This window comes from Malaya genurostris, chromosome 2 (assembly GCF_030247185.1).
Source record: "Malaya genurostris strain Urasoe2022 chromosome 2, Malgen_1.1, whole genome shotgun sequence".
Lineage (NCBI taxonomy): Eukaryota > Metazoa > Arthropoda > Insecta > Diptera > Culicidae > Malaya > Malaya genurostris.
In genome coordinates this window covers 57,313,153-57,340,931 of record NC_080571.1, presented here as the reverse complement: position 1 = coordinate 57,340,931, position 27,779 = coordinate 57,313,153, and the positions used below count along the sequence as shown (strand labels likewise).

General features: G+C 39.4%; 1 protein-coding gene across 8 annotated transcripts in view; it reads left to right on the top strand.

Annotated features, from left to right (window-relative positions):
- The window catches only part of LOC131430197 (probable WRKY transcription factor protein 1), a 235,564-nt gene that overhangs the window by 29,573 nt on the left and 178,212 nt on the right, over positions 1-27,779 (top strand). For 7 of the 8 annotated variants that reach the window (XM_058594933.1, XM_058594931.1, XM_058594930.1 and 4 more), the window contains exon 3: positions 18,177-21,682. In XM_058594933.1, the coding sequence (XP_058450916.1) occupies positions 18,177-21,682 (3,506 nt within the window). The remainder of the gene's footprint in view (positions 1-18,176; positions 21,683-27,779) is intronic. The other variant, XM_058594934.1, reaches the window with a different exon arrangement.

Genomic DNA, 27,779 nt, shown 5'->3' with positions numbered 1-27,779 from the left:
TAATTTAGCTGAAGCTTACATCGATACAGACGCAAAATTTATTTTTACATGTTGGTAGATATAATATTGAGTCATCACCGAAGAAATTACGGCATACTTGAATTTACGTCAAGCGTAAATTTCATTTTTTCTAAGAGTGTAGATACTACTTCCGGTTCCGGAACTACAGGGTAAACAGGATTTGTAGAATTTGTTGGATTAGGTCCGAACAAACTTACCTATTTTTATTCAATGAACAGTTGTTTTAGCGAATTCCACAGTAATATTTATGATGTTATGAGTTATATGAGAAAGGCATCATTATACCACTAGGTGGATTGATACAGGTTTTTCCCGTATATTTTAGCTGGTATCAAATTCAATCGATTAGTGTACAAAAATGCTTAGCTGTATTTAGCCTTCTTCGAATACTTCTAACATTCTAGAATTTCTGTGAAAATATCGAGTTTTTTGAGACATTTTCAGTAAAGTTGAAATTGATTTCTTCTAAAACATATAGCTGATGTCAAATGTAATCTATTGGTATATAAAAATGCATATTTCGTCGCTTTGAATTTAAAGATATGTCGAAAATACGAAGTTTTCGATAATTTATGCTTGGACTTTTGGTAACATTTTTGATCATAATTTTCATTAACAAAGCGCAATTGAAAAATTTTCTGTTCCATTTATGTTGTGATAGACGTATCTGTCTAATGATAAACAAATTTTCATAAACGGACTTCTAACAGCTGAAATATGGCCAGCTAAAGTGAGCATTCCCACTTTTTTTAACAGACTTTAGTTGGAGATTTTTATAACTTTGAATAGAATATTCGGTTTTCCATCGTTTCAAACGGATTTTATTCCGAATGAATTTATCTTTCTAATGGTAAAAAAGTTTTGAAATCGGTCCAAAAATGGCTAAGATATAGTCAGTCAAAATTAGCGTTCACACTTTTTTCACCCCCTTAGTATTTGGAGTGTTAAAAGACTGCTAGTGTTAAAATTCATGTAACCCTTGATAGCCAACCAAATAACAAGGAGCCAAAAGCTATTCGTGTGCGAACGACTATTTAATACCGACTGACTCATCAGTGCATAGTAGCTCAAAATGAACTGCTGGGGGCCTGTAGCAGTTTAATTTGAACCACTAGGCAGAAGGCGGGCGTAAAGTTAATTCTACTTATAATTGAGCTGAAGCTCAATGTTTTACTGATGTTCCAAATGAAAAGTGAAAACGGTTTAATATCTGACTACAGCAGCTATTTAAGGGTCTGAAGCCGATAAAAAATATGTGTTCCATTTGGGAGTCTAGAACAGCATTTTAATACAATTTAATAGACTTTAAAATGACAAAAATAAGAAAAATGGGCATAGCAGAAGAATTTCACATCTTCCTAGTGTTGAGCAGAAAGAAATACTTTTGTTAGCTTAAGATTCCAAATGATTGTGATTGTTGAAATTCCTGAAACGTACATATACCCCCTCTCCTCTGTCATTTTCAAGTTAACCTTTTTCAAAAGTAGAACAATCACTTGTTACTCTCCAATCTGTCCACCGACTGTCGGTTGCATTTCTACAAGTGACCCATCTCTTCCCCCAGCAACAGAAGCTCATTGATATGAACGGGAGGTCTTCGCCATCGCCATTCCCACTCGGAACGGTTTATATGCGTGACGTCCGCCGACTGGACTGGATGTTTATCGATTCCCTGCGACGATCGATCGGTTCCGCGGACCCGTTCTACTTTTGACTCCAAGCGATGACCTACTTGTTTCGATCCGCTTATTCGCTTCTATTGCCCTCCCCTCCCCCGCAGTGGACAGGTCATTCCGGTTTTTTTTAACCTACCGGTGGGTTCATCATTCGCTCTTCCTGCGCATGACTCCGACCAACAAGATAAGTAGAACTAAACGGCCGGCCAATGCGATTACGTCCAGACGGTTTAAAATTTGCCGCCGGCCAACAGGAATACAATTAGGCAAATTAGCACTTTCTAAAAACAGTATGGATTCCTCGGTTCGGCTCGAGAGCCGAAAGCAAAGCACTCATCTGCTCTCTCACCACTTCGCATCAGCAACAACCTCGGGTAACAGCTGGTGAGTGTGAGTTGGCTTATTATCCAATGTGCGATCCAGATGCTCCGATTTTTTTTAACCACGAATTCAACCGTTCATTTCGCGTTCATCCTCCGAAAGGCTTCAAGTGTCTGAAGCGCCCCGAAATGGTTTCACGCGTACAGATATCTTTTTTTTTGCGCTTCGTTCCTATTTTGGATTTCATTCCGTTTGTGAATTCCGCTTTCTGTGTTTCATTATGCACTTGGAACACTCGTCGAAGGGGTACTTAATTTTATGTTGATTCAAGCCGTGCGCAAGGCTGCCAGTTTCTGCCATACCTAAACCAAACGAGCTGATCGTATAGTCTCCAGACGATACACGTTAAAATATTGTGTGGATTCGAAAAACTTAAAAATGAATCCATGACATTATTTTCGGGGTAGATCCACGTGAAATGCTTCGTGAAAGCACAATACTACCTTCTACAGTACCTACCAATATATGAACAGACAATCTCGTTTAAGTTGAAGTCAAACAAGCTTTGTAAGTATTCAAAATCCAGTAATGATCAATTTTGGTTTTGAACTTGGTTTCAAGTATACCCCGGTAACCAATAAGCACATAGTAATGCCGCATTATGACAGCAAATAATCGTTAATTGGCATTTCAATCGCACTTGTGACTGAATTCAGACCGACTTTGGTAAAATATACTGCTATTCATATATAATGCTTATTTATGGCTGGTATGCATTCTGAAAGCTAAATTCTGATTGATTTACAATAAATGAGCTTTCAGATTGCAGATATAGAGCTTTGAGCGATTTTAGTGCTCATAAAAGGCTAATTTAATGCCATTATTAGTGCTTACTGGTTACCTGGGTATGAACTCGATAAAAGAGGAAAGCAAAGCAAAGGCTTGAAATTTGACAATTTTGCTTCAGCTGATGATTGACTAGTGCTATGATCATTTTTACTCTACGGATCCTTCCAGATAGGAACTCGAGAATACTTATTTTGACTAAAATCGGAAAAAAGTAGTTTTAAAAAATGGTTGTAAAAAGTGTTATGCATTCAATGATTATAAAAAAAGGTAAAAATGGCGTTCAGTTCCGGAGAAATTCCTGTGGGACTGTGCCCAAGTTTAATACGTGTTTAAAATTTGTATACTACATCAGAGCAATTCCAGAAATGGATAGTAAATTATCAGACTTCACATACTCCGATTTAGATGAGGTCTAAACGATGCAAAAAATCATCATTTTTGTGATTTTTTCCAGAATTATTGTTCAACAAAATAAATTTAAATGTTTTGCATGATAAAAAGCATCATTCGAACAACATTTTGTAATTTTTTCGTGGAAAAATCTTGAGAAATAAGTCGGTGAAGAGGTATTTTTGAGAACGCTTCTTAAAAATCATGATTTGCGGTGTCCACTGTATCTCAGCGCAGACTAATCAGAAGTGAACAAATGAACGCCGCATAGTTAAAGTAGAAGTTTTTCTAGACCCCAAAGTTTCTGTTTGATTATTTTTAATTTTTTTAAATTTTTGGTGGTTGTTCAAAGTGAAAATTACGATTTTTCACGAAAAAATCCACCATTTTGTAGCTGTTAAACCTCCCCAAAGTAACAAACAACGAAAAGGAAAACGTTGGGGTCTTTTTTTTGTATGTAGAAAAGATGTGTAAAATTTTTAAATAAATTGGTGCAATTGAAAATGAAGAAATTTATTGTCTGTGCGCCGAGCTGTTGTTTTTCTTCGCAGAATGAGATAGCCATAGATAAAGGTCCATAACTTCCATAGTTTCGTTCCAATAGGCTTGAAAATTTCACAAAATATTCTTAAAATGTTTTACTATAAGAAAATATAAAGAAAATAATTAATTATTTTTCAAAAGTCGCCCTACTCGCCCCTTAAATGAGGTCTTCAATTGTTCCTAGAGGGTTGGCGTAACATTTCTCTTTAACCGCTCCCCAAAGAAAATAATCCAGCGGCGTCAAATCGCAGCTTCTCGGAGGCCAATTTACATCACCATTTCTGCTGATTATTCGATTTTCAAAGATTGTTTGCAGAACACCGATTGTTTTGTTGGCTGTGTGGCACGTAGCACCGTCCTGTTAAAACTAAATATTTTTCTTAAAAAAATTTCATAAATCAACCTTTTAAATAAATGTATAATCATTGAAGTATATCAATCCGTTTTTTTGTTTATTATTACATTTTTAAATTTGAAATTATTCGTGGGACATCTTGTATATTTGCATGCTTTTCTTGATTCTTGGAAAAGCATTCAACTTTTTCTTCAGTGAAAATACATTTCAGTTTCGCACAATTAATCGTTTCCGAATTGTTACGATTTGACGAGAAACATTCAAAGGTTAACAACATTCTTTGTTCTTGGTATTTCATGTCTGAAAATCTCGAGAGTATTCTGTGCTGGACCCCGATTTTCGGATCCGGAAGAACCGGAAATAACGGTCAGAATCTCCGAAATGTAACTCACATCGTGTTTCCCAGAGATAGTTCAATCGAATTCCATCAACTTAGATTCAAGGGAAGCGGGTCATTTCACCGAAAACCATTTCACCGAAAACCATTTCACCGAAAAAAGTTTCGCCGAAAGTCGTTTAACCGAATGGGACATTTCACCGAAAGTCGTTTCACCGAAAGGGTCTTTTCGCTGGAAGGGTCATGTCTCCTGTATAATGAGTTGGCCGCCGACCCGCCGTCGGAAGCGGCGGCCTCTTGCAAACAAACCTGTAGCCGCTTCGTTTGCCCGGTCCACTCAAAGCTAGTTTCTTAGCTTTAGTTAGGTCCGAACGAGCCGTGGTGTGGCGTAGCCGCATTAGATTTTTTTTTCATTTTCACTTCATAAACGGAAAATACCACATACATTTGCCTGGTAGATACATTTATGCAATTGCTTTAATTCTTAGTAGCTAATAGTCACCAAGTTTTCTTGGGAACTTCGTTCTGAGATTCATGAATCAATCTTTATTCAAGAGTACAAGACTCAATCTTTATTCAAGAAGTACAATTGTAGGTCAACAAAACGGTATCATCTTTGATTTGTCTTTATTTTAAATCAATTCCAATTACGATTTTAGGACGATTTCAGGATTCGGCGAAATGATCCTTTCGGCGAAATTATCCTTTCGACGAAATGGCATTCGGCGAAGTGGCTCATTCGGCGGAATGTCACTTGGCGAAATGGCTTTCGGCGAAACGTCGTTCGGCAAAATGACCCTGATCCGATTCAAGGTCTCATGGTTCTATCAGTTGTACGTTTGCTTACGTTAGCTCCGCCTTTTTGGATGTAAATTTGTAGTGACGCGGCTATTATCAGTTAGAAAACTCGTTCAGCTCAAACCTTCGTAGGGGTATAAGGTGGGACCATCATCATTTAAAGAGTAAAGTTCCCTTTTACGCAACCAATTTCAGTATTGACTAACGGGAGATCTATATCGAAAGAAGTTCACAATTCGATCCTTTTTACGTGCAAAAAAATTAATCCTAAATAACTGTTTTCAATTTTGCTTTCTATTAAAAATTTTAAATCTTCAAAAAAATTGAGGGCATGATAGTTTTATTCGAATTATCGTTCATTCGGTTATGTCTATGTCATTACCCACCCTTTAATTTTGTCTATGTCATTACCTACTCATTAATTTTGTTTTTGATTATATAATCTAGTTAAAAGATTATTTTTGATCGCATTGCTAAAGAAAATTGAAACTTAGGCTCGTTTTGTACCATTTATCAAGTTCGAATATCAATTGGTTATGACTTCCAGAGATATGATAACCGACAATGATCGCGTTCAAACGTATTATTGCTGATACGCTTGGTCTGAGAAATGTTGCGAAATATGAGACGATGAAGCGTGCCGCCTGGCACATGTTAATGGAAGATGGAGATGCAGATTATTTTCTACATTGCAGTTTATAAATAAAGGGGGATATATATTACACTGCCAATATTAGGACCAAACCTAATGTAAATTTTTTGATTGTTGACAAGCCGGAAATCGCCATCTAGATTTTAAAAGTACCTTAAAACATCAATTTTCAAACTTACTTGACGGCACAGAAAGTTGCCATTTTAGAATAAAAAATAGCTCAAAACATTACTTTCTGACATCAATTCGCCATACCCGTTCCAAAAATAATAATAATATTGTTATAATTTGCTTTCACCTCGCCAATTTACTCTGAGTACTTATTGGAAATAGCACAAACTTTTGCTATGCTTGTTAAATCTCGATGATCATTAGATTAGGTCCTAAGTACAAATGACAGTTTCTCTTTGTTTTTTTTTCAATAATTTTTTCAATGCAGATCAAAAGATTATAGCTATTATTCTCTACAAATAGTTTGAGATAGATTGCTAATAGTACTGTAATAATCAAAAGAGAATGTAAATAAAGAGAATCTGTCATTTGCACTTAGAACCTAATCTAATGCTCATCGTGAAATAATATAAATCCACCAGCAAATCACCTAGTTAGAAGTGTTTAAAATTACGGCAATTCTGAGTCCTCTCTGTTAGTACAGTTTTATCTCCAAACCGGTAAACCAAAATTAATAGCGAATTGCAGCTCACCCCCTACAAAAAAGAACATACTTGACATTAGAGATGGGCAATCCGTTCGCGAACGTTTCTATAGAACTAGTTTTTCTTGAATTCTGTAGTGAATAGGAGTAATGTATTATTATATAATAAGTATTTCGAAACGGCCGTAGTGTATTTACTTTTAACGAATTTGTTAAAAACGAGGTACAATCTTTTATTTAGAAGTTTGTGAAAACATTTAAAATTTCTCAAGAACGAAAGAACGGTTCAGGTGAACTAGTTCTTTCGGAAGAATTATCAAGTTCTGAACGATTATTAGAAATGAACTGTTTTGCCTATCTCTACTTGACATATTTGACACACTCGCGCCACAATGCACTGCGACCACATAACTCCAAAAGATTATATCAATTTCTAACCATTCAATTAGGTTACATGATGATTGTTTGGTTCAATAATAATATCTAAGGGCTTATGCTAAAGATAACTTCATAGTGCTCAGCTAACCCCGCCGACAAATCAATCCATTTTCATGCGTAGAATATTGAAGTAATGCTTTCGAATCAAGTTGAATGTGGTAAATCCACGATCGTACGTTCTGAATTGTCTGCTAGTTACCGGAGAATCAAAATCAACATCTAATTGATACTCAATAAACTTCAGCGAAAGGCAGACGAAAAATGGCATCCACACACCGCACATGGATGGATTATCTTTCAAATGAATGTAATTTTCAGTTGTGTTATCCACTCACTAATCAAACAGCTTGCCTCGCGGAAAAAATGGTCGGGTCATATATTTATAGATTCCGTTTTTGTGCGATAGTTCGTACGGTCGAGAAGATTACATCATTATGGCAAGCTCTGATTGGCTCGTGAAAACATAGGTCAATTCAAACCGATTTTTCAATTGTATATACTATTGAAATACTTAAACAACGCTGCCTCATATGTTTAAGTTAAATGTTTCCGAATCAATTGATAGTTGAATTTTACAAATTCATTAACAAATGACTGAGTTATATGCGTTTTTTTTAATTATGCTAAAAATTGGTTACGCGGATAGATTTGACTTTTTCGATTGACACCACCCGGTATTTTGATGAGACGGTGTCGATGAAAGAGTAAGGCATTAACACACCAATAGGTAGATTAAGAATAGGTTTTTTATTCATTCCACGTTACAACATTATTTCTTAGTAGGGGTAGATGTTCGGTTGCCAGCAGTCACGTACCCAGAGGGGGGGCCCGGGCCCCTTCTGAAATCAAGAACAGATATATAATTATTTTGAAGGTCAAAGGCATGTGTTACAGAAATAACAAGACAGTAAACATAAAGAAATGTAATACAATAACAGATAGAGATAGGAAAAGGTACAAGGTACCAGAGCTAATAAAAGTCATTTTCATTGACTGACAAATAGACGAAAATGACAAGAAATTACTGTCACTCTCAGCTTCGCTTGCAAACTATGAGAACGAAATCCATGTCCAGTCAATGACATAAGCGGGACAGTAGTTACAAAATTGTGTTTTTTCTTTCATTTGCCCTCTCAGTCATTTGCAGTTTTTAGTGAAAATCTCATAGTATGCAGTGTCGATATTCAACCGAAGCTGTGAGAATCGAAAATGACAGAAAAATAATTCACAATAACTTTTGCCTTATGGTGCTCGAATTTGTAATAGTTTTGGTTTCCAAAGAGGTTCTGGGATGTAATTACTTCGATTTGTCATATTTTAGTCACTTTTTATAGCCAAGAGTCACAGATTTTCACTATATCGATGAAAGAATGAGAATTGAAATTCTGCTGTTGCTACCTGAAGACGTTAGTTTGGTTTCGTCTTGTCACAGAGGAAAGAGTGACGTTGGCAATTATGCTCTCCCATTTTTTCGATGATTTCTTCGTTTGTTCTGGTGTCGGTCATTTACGAATGAGACAGTAAAACATTGAAAATGAGACTGCTGGAACGGTTCCTTTCATTGAGAATGCGTGACAATTTTAAGCTCTGCAAGGTACACCGAGAATTAGGTACATAAGCAGTCTTCAGTAACATTATTTTTTTACCTTGGGCCCCTCCCGAAACGAAATTCTGGGTACGGGCCTGGTTGCCAGCAGTGTTCGATTGCCGGCACCCCACCGTAACTTTTGACAGAAAGCAGATAGCGTCATTCCGACAAATGTCATGTGTGTGTAATAGCAGCACGTTCTCTTGTGTCGAATACCAAAGCAAACAGACGCTTGTACTTTTTGCTGCGCTTAAAACAAATTTTAATTGCGTGAAAATCAACACAAATGTTTTTTATGACTTTTTTTTATAGTATCATAAATTGAAAAGCATGCATCGAAAAGGTGAGTGGATTGAATATTTATGAAGTGAAATCGACCTATTTCGTGATTTAATACCGGATGCTATCAAAGTTTATGTAACCAAAGTATTTGTTCGTCATTTTTTAAATGTCTATCGATTTCGGTTACCGTGACCCCATTTTTTTCGACAAATCGCGAAAAATTGTCAGTGATATGCAGAGACGCCAAGTCTGCAAATTTTCCTGTAAATTTTCAATTTTCTGAGTTAGCATGTAAACCTTTTTTCGTCTAAAGACTTATCACAGACTTTTGAAACATCGATTGTTTGCAGACATTCATCAGAAATTACAGACTTTTGAAAATTGGCGCGAACTTTTCGTTTTCGCTAGCTAAAATTATTGTATTACCTGGCATCACGGGTGCTACGGAACACGTGGACAACTTGACGGCTTCGATACATCCGTCATATAAGTAAAAACTTTGGTTTTCTGGTTCTGTTAGCCATGGCGACTTCTAACAAATCGTCCTAGTCAAGGAAAATGAACTTTAATGCACTGATTAAAGCCATTAAACGTTCCTTCGTGAATAAGAAGCCAATAAATTCGACTGCAGCAACATACTCAATTCCGCGAAACCGGATTGAAAGACCGGCCTAATCAACACCAAAGGCGCCACCATCCAAATCATTGGCCAAGAGAGCCAAGGCGAAGTCACCATCAGACAATGAAGACCTCCGAAAAGAAGCTCGAACTTTAGAAAAATTTTCCGAGGCCCGGAGGGCAGAATGTCATATGCTAATCGATTCAGTTCGACGAACTGAGCAATCAAAATTTGAGATCGGATGTTTACTTTTTGAGTTATACGAAGTTTAATGTCAAAACTTTCAAATTTTTGACAATATCTGTCACAGCTAACCTTGAAAACAGATTATGTTTTTAGACTTAGATTCCGAACGGTAATAGCTATCCAACAAGCCATAGATTGTCAAAATCCGTCAATTTTCAACAGAGATATTGATATTTTTGTGTAAACGACTTTTCGCCTTATTCCAGTAGCAGGAGTTTTACGCGTTTGTTGATAAAGCGCTGTTTCGGAGCCAAATGAAACACGATTTTTGATACTGTTACATACAATTGTTTCTAAGTACCAAAAAGACTGTGTACAGCATCGTTTTTTCATGACATTTTGCCTCGGACCGATTTTAGCACGGTTCGTTTTTGGCAACATAATCGTTCGGGTATGGCATGTAAATTAGATGAGGGCAGCATTTTGAAGTTGAATGTAATATCATAAATATTTTGATATAAACTACTTACAATAATAAATGCTGGAATAACAGAACACCCATATACCATTCGACTCAGTTCGTCGAGATCAGCAAATGCGTGTGTGACAAATAATTTCACTCAATTTTCTCAGAGATGGCTAAACCGTTTCCTAAAAACTCAGATTCATATAAAAAGTAGTATACTCCCAAACAAGGTTCCTGAATTATGTTTGAATCCGACTTCTGATAGCTGAACCACAGGATGATTCAAATTAAAGGACTTATATTTTTTTTCCATAAATACGTTTATTTCTTAAGGCAGTTTACATAAGTTTTTCTTCGCCGTAGCATCACTTTTACATAATATTCTTATCCTAATTTAATTCTAACATAGTCACAACGTTTTGAATTTATTAAAACATATTCTCTTATAGCTTAAATATCATCTTAGGTAACTCATCATTAATTATGAAATCTACTCGGAAATATTATTTGAACCAAACGATTAACTTCTATAAATTATAAAATAAGCTGTTATTTTCAGACATTTTGTTGATAATTTCATAAACTGTTTCGAGTTTGTTTATATCATTACATAATTTTTATTCTAATTTAGCTATTGGTTGAACTCATGGACGCAGCTGGGATCAGAACTAAGTCTTAAAAGGGGCCTTTATTAAATTGAAACTCCAATTTTCTTCATGAAATGATAAATAAGTTTCATGTTTGAATGGTCACGACAAGCAAGAATGTCTCGAACTGGGATATTGGATAGTCTACCTTGGGTACGCAAAGAATTTATTAGTTGAGATCTGGCATCACGATACTCCACGCATGTCCAAACGACATGATCAATATCCCGATAACCTTCTCCGCAAGCACAATGATTAGTCTCGGAGAGCCCAATTCGAAGGAGATGTGCATCTAACGTGTAGTGATTGGACATGAGTCTGGACATCACACGAATGAAATCCCTACTCACATCCAGTCCCCTGAACCACGCAACCATGCCTTTGTCGATATTTTCGGAATAATTGAGTGCATCCACCGACCCAGATCATCTCTATCCCAAGATGCTTGCCAGCTGGCAAGTGTTCTTTGGCGAGACGAGCTATAGAATTCGTTGAAAGCAATCGGTCGCTCATAAATTTCCCCCTCAATAGCACCACGTTTGGCTAAAATATCGGCTCTTTCATTGCCAGGAATGGAGCAATGAGCCGGGACCCAGACTATAGTGATTAGATAATTATTGTTCAATAAGTCGTTCAGGCACTGTTTTATTTTGCCCAGGAAAAATGGTTCATTTTTGCCAGCAGCGTTTGAGCGAATGGCTTCAATTGCACTCAGACTATCTGTGAAGAGGAAATAATGGTTTGGAGATAATGTGACGATTACACTCAAACTATAATGAACTGCTGCTAGCTCTGCTATATAAACAGATGCAGGTTCTTGAAGCCTAAATGAGGCCGAAACATTATTGTTGAACATACCAAACCCTGTCGCTTCTTCAATTCGCGATCCGTCCGTATAAAACATTTTCTCAGAGTCAATATGCCTGAACTTACTTGAAAATATTTTTGGGATTTCCGTCGAGCGTAGATGATCCGGGATTCCACGCATTTCACGCTGCATGGATGTATCGAAAAATAAAGTTGAGTCAGGGGCACTTAGGATGCTGACACGGATAGGAATATATCTTGAAGGGTTGATTTCCTGTGACATATGGTTAAAATATACTGTCATAAATTTTGTTTGAGATCGAAGCTCGACTAGTCGTTCGAAATTATTAATTACCATGGGATTCAGCACCTCACATCTTATTAGCAGGCGTGATGAAAGCTCCCAAAATCGATCTTTTAATGGAAGAACTCCCGCCAGAACTTCAAGACTCATTGTATGTGTCGAATGCATGCAGCCTAAGGCAATTCGCAAACAACGGTACTGAATTCGCTCAAGTTTGATAATATGAGAGTTTGCAGCGGAACGAAAACAAACGCATCCATATTCCATCACTGAAAGTATCGTTGTTTGATACAATTTTATTAGATCTTGCGGATGAGAACCCCACCAAGATCCTGTTATTGTTCGAAGAAAATTTACTCTTTGTTGGCATTTCGTTATCAGATACCTAATGTGTCCTCCCCACGTGCATTTGGAATCGAACCACACCCCGAGGTATTTAAAAGTTAAAACCTGTTGGATCATTCTTCCCATCATATGGAGCTGAAGCTGCGCGGGATCATGCTTTCTTGAAAAGACGACTAACTCTGTTTTCTCCGCAGAGAATTCGATACCAAGATGAACAGCCCAAACGGACAAGTTATCTAAGGTATCTTGCAATGGTTTATGCAGATCAATAGCTTTGGGCCCAGTAACTGAAACCACGCCATCATCTGCCAATTGTCTTAGTGTACATGGGGTTACTAGACAGCTGTCAATGTCATTCACGTAAAAATTATAGAGGAGCGGACTGAGGCATGAGCCTTGCGGGAGACCCATGTAGCTAATTCTGAATGTTGCCAAATCGCCATGTGAAAAATACATGCACTTCTCTGACAAAAGGTTGTGCAAATAATTATTTATAACCGCTGGAAGTCCATGTTGGTGGAGCTTGTCTGAAAGAACATCAATGGAAACTGAATCAAATGCTCCTTTAATGTCTAAAAATACAGATGCCATTTGTTGCTTTTGAGCGAAGGCAATTTGGATGTCAGACGAAAGTAATGCAAGGCAATCATTCGTCCCTTTATTTCTACGGAAGCCAAACTGAGTATCTGACAACAAACCGTTCGTCTCCACCCAAGTGTCGAGACGTCGTAGAATAATTTTTTCGAACAATTTTCTGATGCAGGACAACATCGCAATGGGTCTATATGAGTTGTGATTGGAAGCTGGTTTCCCCGGCTTTTGAATGGCGATAACTTTCACTTGTCTCCAGTCAGGTGGAACAATATTTTGCTCAAGAAACTTGTTGAACAATTCCAACAAACGTCTTTTTGCGAGGTCGGGCAGATTCTTCACCAAGTTGAATTTAATTCTGTCCAACCCAGGGGCGTTATTGTTACAAGACAAGAGTGCTATAGAAAATTCCATCATTGAAAATGGGTTATTAATAAAACCATTATTTGGAGGAGATTCCCGTATAATGCTCTGCGTAGGAACAGAATCTGGGCAAACTTTCCTAGCAAAGTCAAATATCCATCGGTTCGAGTATTCATCACTCTCATTGCCCACGTTACGATTCCTCATTCGTCTGGCCGTATTCCAAAGAGTGCTCATTGAGGTTTCTCTTGACAAACCTTCGACAAAATGTCTCCAATAACTAAATTTTTTGGCCCGAAGTATGTTGTTGTACTTGGTTTCTAAAGCCATGAATTTTTCGAAATTCTGTGGAGTTCCTCCGTTTTAGAAACGTCTTGTAAGCATTTTGTTTCGCGAGTTTAGCCTCTGAGCACTCTTTGTCCCACCAGGGGTTGGAAGGCCTTCTGTTAGTCGTTGGCCCAGGAAAGCGTTTAGCTTGGGATTGTTCTGCTGCCTCCAGAATCGAACAGACGAGGAAGTCATATTCTTCAAGTGGAGGGAGCTCTTCCATTGAATTTAAAATACTAGAGATACTACTTTGGTATTTAATCCAGTCGATATTTTTTGTCAAATCATATGGAATACTAGCTGAATTAGCAATACATTTGTTACAGCTAATTGAGACGATGATTGGTAAATGATCGCTACCGTGTAGATCAGGCAATATTTTCCAGGTGCAATCTAGTCGAATTGATGTTGAGCAAAGAGATAGATCTAATGCACTTGGGAGTGCAGGAGGTCTTGGGATCCGTGTCATGCTACCCATATTTAATACCGTCATGCTAAAATTGTCACAAATGTTTTGTATTAAAGATGATCTGCTATCATTGTAGACGGAACCCCACATAATACCGTGCGAATTTAAATCCCCCAGAATCAATCGTGGTGCAGGAAGGGCTTCAACCATTTCATTAAGCTGTTGCTGTCCAACTTGTGCTTTTGGAGGAATATAAACCGAAGCTATGCAAATATCTTTGCCTTTAATGTTTATTTGGCAAGCAACAACTTCTATACTAGAAGTTGAAGGGATGTTTAATCTATAAAAGGAACAGCATTTCTTAATTCCCAAAAGCACTCCACCATACGGAGAGTCTCTATCGAGACGTATAATGTTAAAATCATTAAAATTTAAAGCTATGTTTGAAGTAAGCCATGTTTCGCATAAAGCAAATACATCACATTTTTGACTATGCAATAAAATTTTAAATGAATCAAGTTTTGGCATGATGCTTCGACAATTCCACTGCAGGACAGTGATTGTATCATTTGCGGCGGGTGATAAATTATCCATCAAAAGATACAAAACCTGAGACAATTGGCCATTGAGCTGATAACTGCTTCAAAAAATTTCTAGCTATTGGAAGGAATGCCATTATGAGGGTCTTTAAGGGTTCAGATATATTGAATGCTGAGAAAATCCATTCAACAATTTCCGAAAATTTCAGTAATCCTGTTGGTGGCTGTGAAATGGAGCCCACAGGATTATTACCTTTTTCTGTGCTAGATCCTGGATTGGTTTGTGAATTTGACAAACCAGGAGGCACAGTCTTTGGTTTTGACTTTTTTTGTTTAACACGGGGATCTTTTTTTGAAGATGAAACTTTAGGTGTCTTTTTTGGTAATTTGGAAGAAGACTTCTTTCTCTTAACTGACCCTTGGGTAGTGATAAACGAATTACCTTCACTATTTTCGTCAGAGTCAGAGTCCTCTGTTTCCTCTAGATTTGAAAACCCGTTTTCGGTTTCCAAAGGGGGGACATCAATGACCGTTTTAAGCATTTCTGCATATGTGCGCTTAGACCGTGCTTTTAAAGAAAGCTTAATTTTGTCTTTGTGCACTTTAAATGCAGTGCATACTGAAATATCCTCATGAGGACTTTCCCCACAATAAATACATTTTTCAATTTCCTTGTTGCAATCATTATCTTTATGAGGTCCTTCACACTTAATACATTTTGGTTTATTGCTACAGTAAGTAGCTGTGTGTCCGAATTTTTTGCAGTTCGTACAATTCATTACATTTGGAACAAAAAGCCGAACAGGGAGGCGAATTTTATCGACATAGACATGGGACGGCAACGCAGATCCGGCAAATGTCACTCGAAACGAGTCTGATGGGCGATAAACTTTTTTTCCCTCTTCATAAACTACTGAGTACAGTTGTTTGCACTCCAGTATTTTCACACCCTCAAGCATAGAGTTCTTGAAACGACCAACACCATGCTTGAGTAAATCATCTACCGAAAGACTCGCTTCGGTAACAACACCGTCAATTTCGACATCTTTGGAGGGTATGTAAACTTTATACTCTTTATTGAAATGTTCCGAAGAGACAATATCATTCGCGTGTTTCAAATTATTTACCACAACACGAATTTTATCGTTATTTACTTTTATGATCTCTTTGATTGAAGAGAATCGTGATGTCAAACCTTTATTAATTTGTACAATGTTTAATGGCTTTGATATACGTCTAAAAAAGACTATCCAAGGCCCAGAAGAGCTCTCCTGATATTTTTTCGTTCGTGGGGGTATCAGATTCATGCTAGGATTTACGTTCATGGATTCATCCATCACATTAAAATTTTTAATCAAACTTTAAAGTAAAAAATGAAACCAACACTACACAGTTCTCAATCAAAAGGAAAAGAAAAAACTTCTACCTTGAAATTGTTGTCTATCTCCGTTGCACTGCCGTGTAGATCCTCGTTGCTCTAGATGTTCTTGTTGGATGCTGATTGTTGGATGTGATGCTACTGCAACCTGACATCCAGCACCACTCGATTTCCGATTTACTTTTGTCTTCGCCAGCTGCAACCAGCGCAGGTCACCGGTGTATACCTGCGTGTTGTATGGCAGTGGAAAGACCGAGTTGTCTTGTCTCCTTCTCCCTTGTGCTCCGCACCGATATGCTTCTGCACCGAAGTGCCTTCGCACCGGTGTGCCTTTGCACTCTCCTGCTTCTATGTGCCTTTGCACTCTTCCTCTTCGATGTGCCTTTGCACTCTCCTGCTCAGCACTTGTGGCTGTATATTGTGGCCTGGGTAGAGCTTGGGAAACGCCCTTTGTTGTTTCCTTCACCAGCTTGGCCCAGCACTAGGGCTCTCTTATGCAGCACGATTTTACGTTTTAACGGCTGCTGCCAACAGGTCTCTACCTGTAGTTCAACCGTTGTCGTATTTAACGCGTGTAAACTAACCAGCGTTATTAAACTGTACGCTTCTATACACAACCTTCTCGGTTGAACGGCTATTACTGAATGAAAAGGACTTATAGTCCCATACAAAATAGATTCTGGAATTACAGGATGATGAGTTTTTGAAATTCATACAGATATAGAAGATGTAAATTGTTTGGCGTATTCATTCATGGTCATACGAATCATTTTGGGTTATGCTAGTCCCTGAATACCGGCTCTGGAAGTACCATAAATAATGACGAAAAATTCTAAAGTGGAACTTACTTCGACATCTCATGGAATGTTCAATCGATTGTCACACGTTAAGATTGAAATTCGATACGATTTGCAGTTTCGACATTACAGGGTAATGAGTGATTAAAATCTCAATTTGCCGTTTAAAACGACGATAATTAAAATAATGCCATGAGAACTAAAACACCGAAGAATATCCATGCAAAAAACACATGCGGATTGATGAAAAAAGGTATCATCTCACTGATAGGTGTATGATTTACGTTTTTCTTTGAATAATTGCAGTTTTCACTTATATTTTTCTATTTTTAGCGCAATTTCTTGGGGTGCCGGCAACCGAACACCTCTTTTGAATTGGTCAAAATTTATCACTTTACTAAATTCATAATAAAGTTTTATCAATCAATTGAATCAACTTAGTTTCTTATTCAGCTGTTAGCTAGGGACTTTAGCTTTCCATTACTGTATATATGTCCGCAAAATGTGCACTTAGTCAGAAGTTATAAGCTTAAAAAAAATTATTTGCAGTAAACAGATTCCTGGTACTATATTAAAAAATACCATTGAATTCTTAGTATCATGTACACCCTTATAATAGAAATCTACTCTTAGTAAACTTGAAAATTGAACTCCTCAAGTTACTTGACAAAGCCACCAATATTTAGCCACCCTAATCTGCAGTGAAAGAATTGGAAATCAATCAAATAATTTGCTGTAACTCGGAAACACGAATAAGCCTGTACAAATTGTAGCAATAAAATATGTACATACTTGAAAATAAAAATGAATCATCTGGGAACACTTTAGCTCAATAAAAGAGACTGGCGAGAGGCGCGCGCGCGCAAACCTCTCTCGGATCCCCATGCGATTCCGCTAGCAGCAGACTCTGTGATCACACGCGAGTGATTTCGGACTACTCCACAATCCCTCATAATCAATTCACGGAAAGTGATTTCAAGAGCGACAGCTTCGTGTTTTTTTCTATCTTTCGTCGCTCTCTGTGTACGATCAGCTCGCACTCTCCCACGGCTGCAAATTTCTTCATTATTTTCATTGCCGGCTCTCTTTTGGTATCCGGTTTTCACCACCATGTCCCACAGTCCGATTCGATCCTCCCAGTCCGAGCATGCACGATCCTCTCTTATCGTTCGACCAGAGTGAATCACACTGAATGAACCGTTGTCGGCCGGTTGAGTGCCATGTTCCGCCGTGTATAGACGACTGAAGTGAACCGCGGCAACCTCAGTTGGTTGGTCAGGGTTGTAGGTAGCTGTTATCCGATTCGTTTCATCGAAAAAAAAATGTTTTATTTTATTTTTACTTTTGGGCTACGGGCAATTGGGTTTCAGCTTTTGTGATTACTACTAACTAAGTGTTCTCTGTTTCCCTTTTTTTCTGAATTGCACCATCGAATCCAAATGCGCACACCCCAACATTATCACACACAAAAAAAATATAAAAACCATGCACAGATCCATCGGTAGAGGCACCGTCAATTGCAGAATGTACATCAACACCACCAGCATCGACAGTCGAGTCCCCTGCTAGTCCTACTCCTTCCATAGAGCTCAGTAGTAATAATAGTGATTCACCTGCTTCACCTACAGCCACCGTCACCTCGCCGACGCTGTTTGGTGCCCCGGTGTTCGTAGGTCATTCGCATTCGTCACTAGTGAATGAACAGCCGCAAGTGTTGGTGAAGTCATTCGGCGGTACCACCAACACAACACCGATCGGTGCCACTCGAGGTACAACCGAAGTGCTGCTTGTCGGTGGAACGTCAGCAGAGAAACAACCGTTGCACACTCAGTCACATTCCAATGACGGTACGGAGAGCACCAGCGCCAGCAATAGTGCCAACAGTCGATCAAACTATCTTCCCAGCAGTGCGTTGTTGAGTGGTTCGCCCAAAGGAGGTGGCGGCGGTGCTCCAGCAAACAGTGGTCCAGCGGGAAAGTATGCCGTGGTCGGTGGTATTAGTGCTAGTGCTAGTAGTGTTGACTGTGAGCTAACGCGACCAGCAGCCCCGGGGGAAACCAACAGTTATAGCAGTAGTGAGATCGGTTGGAAATTAAAGAAAAACACTTCAAGTGCTTCTTCTTCTGTTAGCCCCAACAGCGGTAGCACCAAAATGGTTGCAGCTAGTGCTGAAGAGATTATTTACGAGAAGAATCGATTCGTTGGTGCCGGGGCTGTCGAAACCACCGGTGCCACGGTGGTAGACGTGGACACTTCAGAAGAGTTAAAATATGGACCAGGAATAGTGTCGAAGTTACGCTGCCGGTATTTGAGTCTTGCACTGAGGCAATCGGCCAACAAGCAGCGACCCTCACTGAATAGCATGCGCCGCGCGACCAGTCTGAATAATTTGCTCGACGAGGAAAGTGAAGATTTGAGCGAACGGGAGCATTCGATTGATGGGAAGGATCAATCGCAGGATAAATATTACCAGCAGGGAAAATTTGGTCGCGAACAGCAGCAAAACCAGATGAACCTGCAGCAGAAAGCAAAAACTCCCGACGAGTACATTTCGACGCGCGTGCAGAACAGTTATACGCGAAGTGGCCGACAGACGGAGAAGAAGAACGAGTACAATCGTTATAACAAACAGCGTGGTGCGGATTCGTTAAAACGTGCCCGATCAGTTGAGGCGCTGGTGCGCTACGATCACAAGGCCTGGGAGCGCGATATACAGAAGGAGAATCTGTACAGTTGCAACGACAGCAATGTGATCATACTGGATGAGATTTGCACCAACGGGACACCCACCGCCAACGGTAACGGTAACAACATCAACAACTGTCAACTGGCGGCGATGAACAAGGCTGACCTGATAGTGGACTGTGTTACGATCGAGGAAAAGATCATCAACGGCCGAGAGAAAGGTGACCCGAAACCGAAGCGGTTGACCTCATTCATCGATGCGGATGAACGTCCCCCGCCAGACGTGGTGCGGCAGACCATGAAAATTTTCGAAGCGAACGCCAACCGAAGAGGTCGACCCGTTGCCAGGACTAACGGAGCTGCCGGTGAAGTTGCTGCCAAAGTGGCCAGCTATAAATCGATTATTTCCCACGAGAAACCACCAATCACCCATCCGAAGCCGCCACTTAGTCCGAAAAAGCCAAATATCATACCACGAAACACTAGTCCCAAGTCGAATGGAAACACCGGCAACACTGCCAACGGTTTGAAGGAGAAACCAAATCTGCCGAAGTTGGACATCAATGCAATTCGCTACAATCTAGAAACCACAAACAATCTAAAGAACTCGGCTACGTCGCCCGTACAGACGCCTCCGTTCGCGGCCGGTTCGAACCCAAACAACAATACAACCACACCGCTATCAGTGCGAGTAGAACCGACAGCAGCTTACCGTCTTAAGTATGACTCACCCGTCTTATCGCCTAACGCTGTTCAACACAATAATAAAATCGGTGCGGCGACAACGACAACGACAAACGCGACAAACCGACCGGAGAGTCCTCGCTTCTCAGCTGCCAGCTGCGGTGCTGTCTCGGGAAATATGCAAAATAACACAACCAGTACTGCTCACACATTCGTCGACTCACCATCGATTCAGGCACTTACGAGCAAACTGAACAATCTAAACATCGCGACCTCAACCCCGACCAGCACCCGCTCGCCAACGCCGTCAGATACCGCCGTTTCAAACGTAGCAGCAGGAGCACCGCCCCAGGTCCCGCCGCGTAACATTCTTCAGTACGCTACAAGCGATGAGGAAGATCCGGACGACCCGGAGGATCTACAGCGTGAGTATTCGATAAACAGTGATCACGGTAGCGACAGCCAGTCGGATGACCTCGAACCGGACGACGAACCGAACCAAATAAAGAAGGTTTCCCGTTCCACGATGGAGAACATTTCCAAAGCCGGCGTTACGACGCAATTCCGATTCAACGGTCAGTCGCAGAACAAATCGCATCTCCCCTCTCTCACCAGCGGCAGCAACAGCAACAGTAGCAACGGCAGTAACTCAACGACTGCAGCTGGTGGTGGTGCGAAATTGATCGCCAGCAAGAGGCTGAATGTAGATGATCACCAGCATCAACATCATCACCAACAACATCATCATCTATCGTCAAATTCTTCCTCGACGTCGTCATCGCCCATCACAGTGCCAACAGGACCGCCGTCAGCCGCCGTTGTCACCCAGAAGCCGCCTGTGCCACTGTCACGCGAAAGTCTCGCGGCCAATGGCCACAAACCAACGGCGGCCACCATTAACAGCATCGGTAGTGGTACAGCCAATCATAATAATATAAATAATCTTAATAGTAGCAATGCCAATACTAGTGTTAATAGCAACGGAAGCAAAGTAGTGATAAATGCCAACGTCGGCGGCAACGGTAACGCAAACGGCGATTCGGATAACGCCGCCGCCGTCGCCGTCGCTGCTGTTCCGACAGCAGCAACAGCAGCAGCAGCAGCAGTGAGTGCTAATAGCAGTGTTTCAAGTGACGTGAAAACGGTGCATCTAACCGCTCGCGAAATCGAGAAAAATCAAATCAATCTGGAGAAATCGAGTGAAGAGTCGATCAGTGCTACTGGTGCAAATGTGGTAGTTTCGAAAGCGAACAACAATAACAGCAGTGCTACTAGTGGTGAGGTCGGCGCAGGCGTCGGCTCGGCGGCGACGGCTACCGGTCCCACTGGTGGAGATTTCTTCATGGCCAAATGGGGCTCCCCGGTAACGGCGGGGGCTGCGACGGCGACTGCGACGATCGCTAGTCCCGTCAACAATAACAACATCAGCAGCAGCAACAACAGCAACAACAATAGCCCCGGTGGTGCTGGTAATCCACTGGTGGTTCCGGTTAAGAAAAAAGTTAAGGCACCACCGCCGCCCATTGAAACCAACACAATGGTATTCAACTTCAGCGACCGAAAGGATGTACCGGATTACATCGAAAACGATGGGATTATACTGCGGCCGAGACCCCGAGAACTGCCCAAGGTGAGTCATTTTTAGCTTACTTTATCTTTGAAAATTTCTGTTCGAGTCGACATTTATCTTGCCGTCGTTGTGTACTTTCGTGATAAGCGTATTTAGCTTAAATATTTACAAAAATGGGGGTTTCCAGTACCATCGCTTACTGTGATGGGATGCAAGTTTGGACCATTTTTATAGATGAGCGAAATTTGTATTAAAAAGTATGTCACATGAAATACAAGCTTTTTCAAGACGAATGACCTTAAGATTGAAGCCTAAGTTTTTTCAGAGCCTTACTTAGTGGGTTATTGAAATTTTTTTGTAAAATACTTTTAAAAGAGAAATAGAATGAAATAAAACTACAAAAACATGATTTGATTGTGAAATATTTATTTTCAGTACTTTTATACGCACTAGTTACAAAGTTTTGCATTATAAATTTTTGTTATCAGGTGTACAACTTTGCTTCCGCCGTTTTTTTTCAAAATTGAAAGCTTTATTGCGAAAAAGTGCTTAGAGATGTATTATTCAAAGTATTGTCCGTCGCTAGCGACAACTTTCTCCCATCTTTCCGACAATTTTCGGATCCCGGCTCGAAAAAAGGAGTCAGAAGGGGCGACATCTGGGGAATCCCAGCGTTTCCAGGTACTTTTTGACCACTTTTGCGACGTGAGGCCGAGCATTGTCGTGTTGGAGGATGACTTTGTCATGTCGCTCTTGATATTGTGGCCGCTTTTCTTTTAGCGCGCGACTAAGGCGCATCAGTTGCGTTCGGTAGCGATCTCCTGTGATTGTTTCTCCCGGTTTTAAGAGCTCGTAGTAAATCAAACCTTCATCTTTGAAGGTTTTTTTTCTCTTCCACCACCGTGTTTGTCTTCGATATCGGAATCACCATTTTTAAAACGTTGAAACCACTCCCGACACGTTCTTTTACTCAGAGCAGCGTCACCGTAAGTTTCTAAGAGCATTCGATGCGCTTCAGCTGCATTTTTTTTCGAATTGTAACAGAAAAGTAAAACTTCCCGCAAATGGTGAGAATTAGGCACATAAACAGACATTTTCGAGCGTGAATAATACGAAAACAAGAACAACTGTCACTGAAACGGCGATGACAATTCGTTAGGCACGGTACACACTCACTTTGAAGGCATTATCATCTATGTATTTTGACCAGCCTCAGCCGGTACAGCCACCTATCGGAAAACGGCGGAAACAAAGTTGTACACCTGATAAATATCAAATAAAAAAATAGGAATTACAATATAAATTGATCAAACGGCTTGTTGATTTATAGTGGAGGAGATGTTTTGAAAAATTTATCTTGCAACCAGAAAGTAATGATTATAGAATAACAACGTATGTCACGCGATAGTCTCTTTGTTAAGAAACAAAACTCCCAGCATCATTTTTACGTATCTCTATTCGACAAATTTGAAGTAGTATCGAGTTTGTCAGGTGAAGAACCCTTGGAGAAATACGCTCACTTTTCTAAAACAAGAATCTCGGATGAAGGTAATATAGATCAACATTTGGGAAACGAAAACAAGGGTTTTATTTTAGTATTTATCCACGAATGATCTATTGTGTTTACAATTATAGGTACTATTTTTAACGTTTCGTTCTCAACTCGTCAGCGCAGAGCAGGTTAAATTGAATTACTTAGTTCAATTTGAACTGCTCTGCACTGACGAGTCGAAGACGAAACGTAGAGAATACACGGATAAAAATCCATTGCAGTCATGATTGTCATGATTTCAAAAGCAGAATGATTGATATCATGAACAATAACACATCTTTCATGAAATTTTTCATGATGTAAATCATTTTGCTCATTAAATTTCATGAAAAGACATGGTTTATGATTTCATGATCCGTGTAGTATAAACGGCTGTGCCTTTAGCACAAAATTGGCTTCTACCCGATCACTGAACAACAAAAATCGGTCTTCGGCCAATAAAATAGCCCGTTCGTTTCCTTCAGGATGTCAATTAAGACATTGCGCTTAGGGGAGACCGGGGCTAGACCGCATACGGGGTTAAACCGGGCAGTTTAGTTTTATCTTTCGATTTTTCTAATTATTTCGATGTATGGATTGACTTTGTAAACGCACTTCATGTGACAGACAGGCGTTCAATTTGGCGTCAATCGTCTTCGTGTCAAAAGTTTACTGTTTTTTACCGATTTTTTTTTATTTTCCATTTTTTTGGTATATTTGATGTCTGTGCATTGTAATGACGGTCTGGTTAGTGCTTTAAAATGTTCATTTCGTGTTGAATCTAGTGCTTTCGATTACATGGAAAATAAAATTATTATTTTATCTCGAAAATAAATTGTCTGCCCGGAGCAAATTTGAATTATTTGATATTGCAGGGCGTGATGTTTCGAGACAATACCTATATTTCCAGCGAACAGGATTATGTCTCACGCTAGGCTGAAACCAACAGACAATTCATTCCAGCACGATTTCATTTCTTTTGTGTTCATTAAGTTGTCTTAAGATTTTGCGCCCTACTGCACTCGTTCTTAATTTTTGTATAAAACTTTATAGTCGTTTACCCCTAGAGGGAGTCCAGTTTGGCCCCAAAACAAAGTCTTGGCATTACATTCCTTTCGTAGAATTTGGCCTTTCTGTTTCAACCGACTTCGCAGCCGATTCATAGCGTACAGAATCATAGCATGGCTAGTACTACGGATCCTACTGACATTAAGAATCCTTCCAGGTGAAGGCTCGAACATACGACAGTTTGGCCCCACGGTTCCTAAATAATGTATTTTGGGTTGGGCACATCATCATGACTTGGTACAAAAACTTATGCATGTTTTTCCACATCACAAATTAATAAAATGGATGCTTTTTTCTATTTTCCTAAAAGTGCCCGACTAAGCCCCGGTCTCCCCTATTAAATAATTTATAAGTAAACGTTTTACATCAATACTTGTTTCAATTGTCCTAATTTGCGGAATGGTTCAAAATTTCTCACGATTTTTTAAAATAACAAAATCGATAAAAAATTTATAATCCTTATAAATTTGAATTTCCTAAAATTTGGCAACTTGCTACTCCTAAAACATAACAAATTGCATTCAAAGTGATTCGGCAAAATGCATTCCAGTGCATGTACCTTCGGCAAAATTGGGTTGCGATTCATTTGTCCAGAAGTCAATCACCGGCAGCCAAATTATAATAATTATTCAGCTAAAAACATCATAAAGAGCACAAGTATCGCCTAAAGACTGTCCCAGAAAGTATGGACGCCACCAAAAACCGCTGCCATTTCGCAATGGTTCAGAATCTGTCAATTTTTATGGCTGCGTCCTGTTGTTTACACTCTTCTCTAACCACTTGTGCAGTTGTTTATTCATTTTCATTAGTTTGTTTCGAAATGCGTGGACTTTCAGCAAAACAGCGTCGAAAAATCGTATACAAATGGTGCACAGAACGCGGACTGTGACTGAGAAAGATAGCAAAAATGGAAGGAGTAAGTGACAAAGCTATGCGAAATGCAATCAGGATGTTCGGTGAGGATAACACCTATGAGGATAAACCGAAAACGGGTCGAAAAAAAGGTCCTGCTAACCCTCAGTTGGATAAACGTATACTGAAGGCGTTCGAGCAAAAGAAGGAGGTCTCAGTTCGGGATGTGGCAAAAAAGTGGGCACTTCGAAGTCAAATGTTCTTCGTGCTAAAGAACGTTTGAATCTTCGAACCTATAAGAAGCAGAAACAACCAAAACGTAGTCCGAAACAAGAAGCATCGATCAGGCCGAAGGTTCGAAAGCTGTACAATACGATTCTTGCTGGATATTTAAACTGCATAATCATGGACGACGAAACCTACTTGAAACTCGATTACAAATCCTTGCCGGGACCACAATATGTATTATACGGTGCGAGAAGGGCAAGTGTTAAACCAGTCCGAAACATCGATTGAAGTCGAAAAATTTGGTAAGCTATGGCCTATGGTCTGGCAAGCAATTTGTAGCTGCGGTAAGATTTCGAAACATTTCATCACCACTGCTCCAATGAACAGCGAAATATACATCAAGGAATGTTTACAAAAACGACTTCTATCCATGATTCGAAGCCACAAGGATCCTGTTGTCTTCTGGCCAGATCTTGCTTCTTGCTACTACTCGAAATCAACGGTAGAATGGTATACTACCAAAAATGTCACTTTCGTCCCAAAAGACATGAATCCACCAAATTGCCCACAACTTCGACCAATTGAGTAATTTTGGGCATTAACGAAGGTACATCCTAGGAAACATGTCTCGGCAGCCGAAACCATTCAACAGTTCGAAAAAAGGCGGGTGGGTAATGTCAGAGACATAACTGGATGTCATGAACACGAAAACAACTGACATGTTCCTAAACACTTCCGAATATCAATTAGTTGATCATTTGTATGAATTATGCAAGCATTCCCCTTTTCCACATTTTTCGCAAAAACAAATAAGGCTTCACTTGATCTAGATAACTGTGAATTTCACACAGCGAAAAATGCAAAAATCAAATCAAACAGTTCTAGATTTGCACTAAACTGAGGATATTTCCCATCGATTTGCGAGCAAGAAATCCTAATAGTTCTGTAGAAAACTTTTAGAGCCATTAGAACGGATGATTTTGTGTAATGCTCTCCGCCGTTGCTTTTTCACCAATGCAAATGACTGACAGCTGTGACGTAATCGCTCTTGTCGGAAGCGAAACTAGCTTTGCAAACGACACAAAATACATCTGCTCGCAGTGGCAATAGAATCCAAACTGATTCAATTTTTGTTGAGAGGCTTGTTTTTACCTGATTTCGTTTGTAGCTTTTCACTAATGGGCGGTCCTAACGGCTATGAAAATAATCGCATAAAGAATTGTAATGTCGATTATTTCATTTCGGATTTGCATAATTTATTGAAAGAAACTATTAATATGCTGTAGGGATTCGTTTCTAGCATTCAGAAGGACCAAATTGAGGAACTGACTACGATATTCAACACTTTTCGAAACATTTTTCTCGATCTATTTGTTGTACAGCAGCAGATATTTTGTTCTCTTCCTCAGAACGCGTTCTGATTGGCTGGTGTCGACATGGGTCAAATGAGACAGGTTTTTCAATAGTGTACTATTGAAATACTTCAATGCTTTTGCTATACACGTTGAGGTTGAAAAATTTCGATTCTATTGGTAGTTAGATTATATAAATCCTTTCACAGATCACTGAGCTATGAGCTTTAAAAATACTAGCAAGGCAAACGCGCCTTATGGATTATCCCCTTTGATACTCGTTTATACCAAACATTTCAGAAAAGTTTAATTTTGAATTATTTGAGATTATGTCACACAACTGAAAATTTTATCATAAAATTGTAATCATATTTTCGATGGGGTGTAGCAAAAATTTTGTTGATTCGTTGGATACAACAAGAGATATTCACGATCAAAAACTTATCACTCTATCAGAGGATAAATTTTGAAATGGCACCCCATAGTAAAGTAAGTCGTATTCACGACAAAAGATTGGAAAAAGTGTCAAAACTTGTCGCCAAGAAGTCTGTACGGAATTTAATGAGGAACGTTCGCAAGAAGGTGCGTCAGCTAGTCTATAATGGCTAAGTAGCAAATGTTGAGAATAATATTCTGTTGTTGTAGTCTAATGTTATCAGTATATCGAATAAAATTTGAATATCTCATACTTGTGAATTATTTACAGCGAAATCAAAGTGCGCCCATACTTTCTGGAACAGTCTTTATAGTAGTGTTTGCAATCCTCAACCTTACAGATATTTTAAAACGGATTTTCTTTGTCTTATTTTGTTGTTTATAAACAATAAAGCAAAGAAAATTGATATTTTTTTCGAGTGTGTTATTGAATACCACCCTTAATCGGTTCTTTTCCGGGCCAGTGAATCGGTCTCAAAAAACTGATCACATTGGAGTCCGTGAATTTCTACGATTTTACCTTCCATGTTCGATTTAAACGCACCAACTAAAAACTATTTATTGTATCAAGCGTTTGCGTAGTCCGGCTCTAGAAGGTCTAAGTCGTTGTTGTCATGAAGAATGCCTCAAATAACATCAACGTGAAGATGAATGATGAGTACAATCAAAATGGAAGGCGTTTGAACTGGGG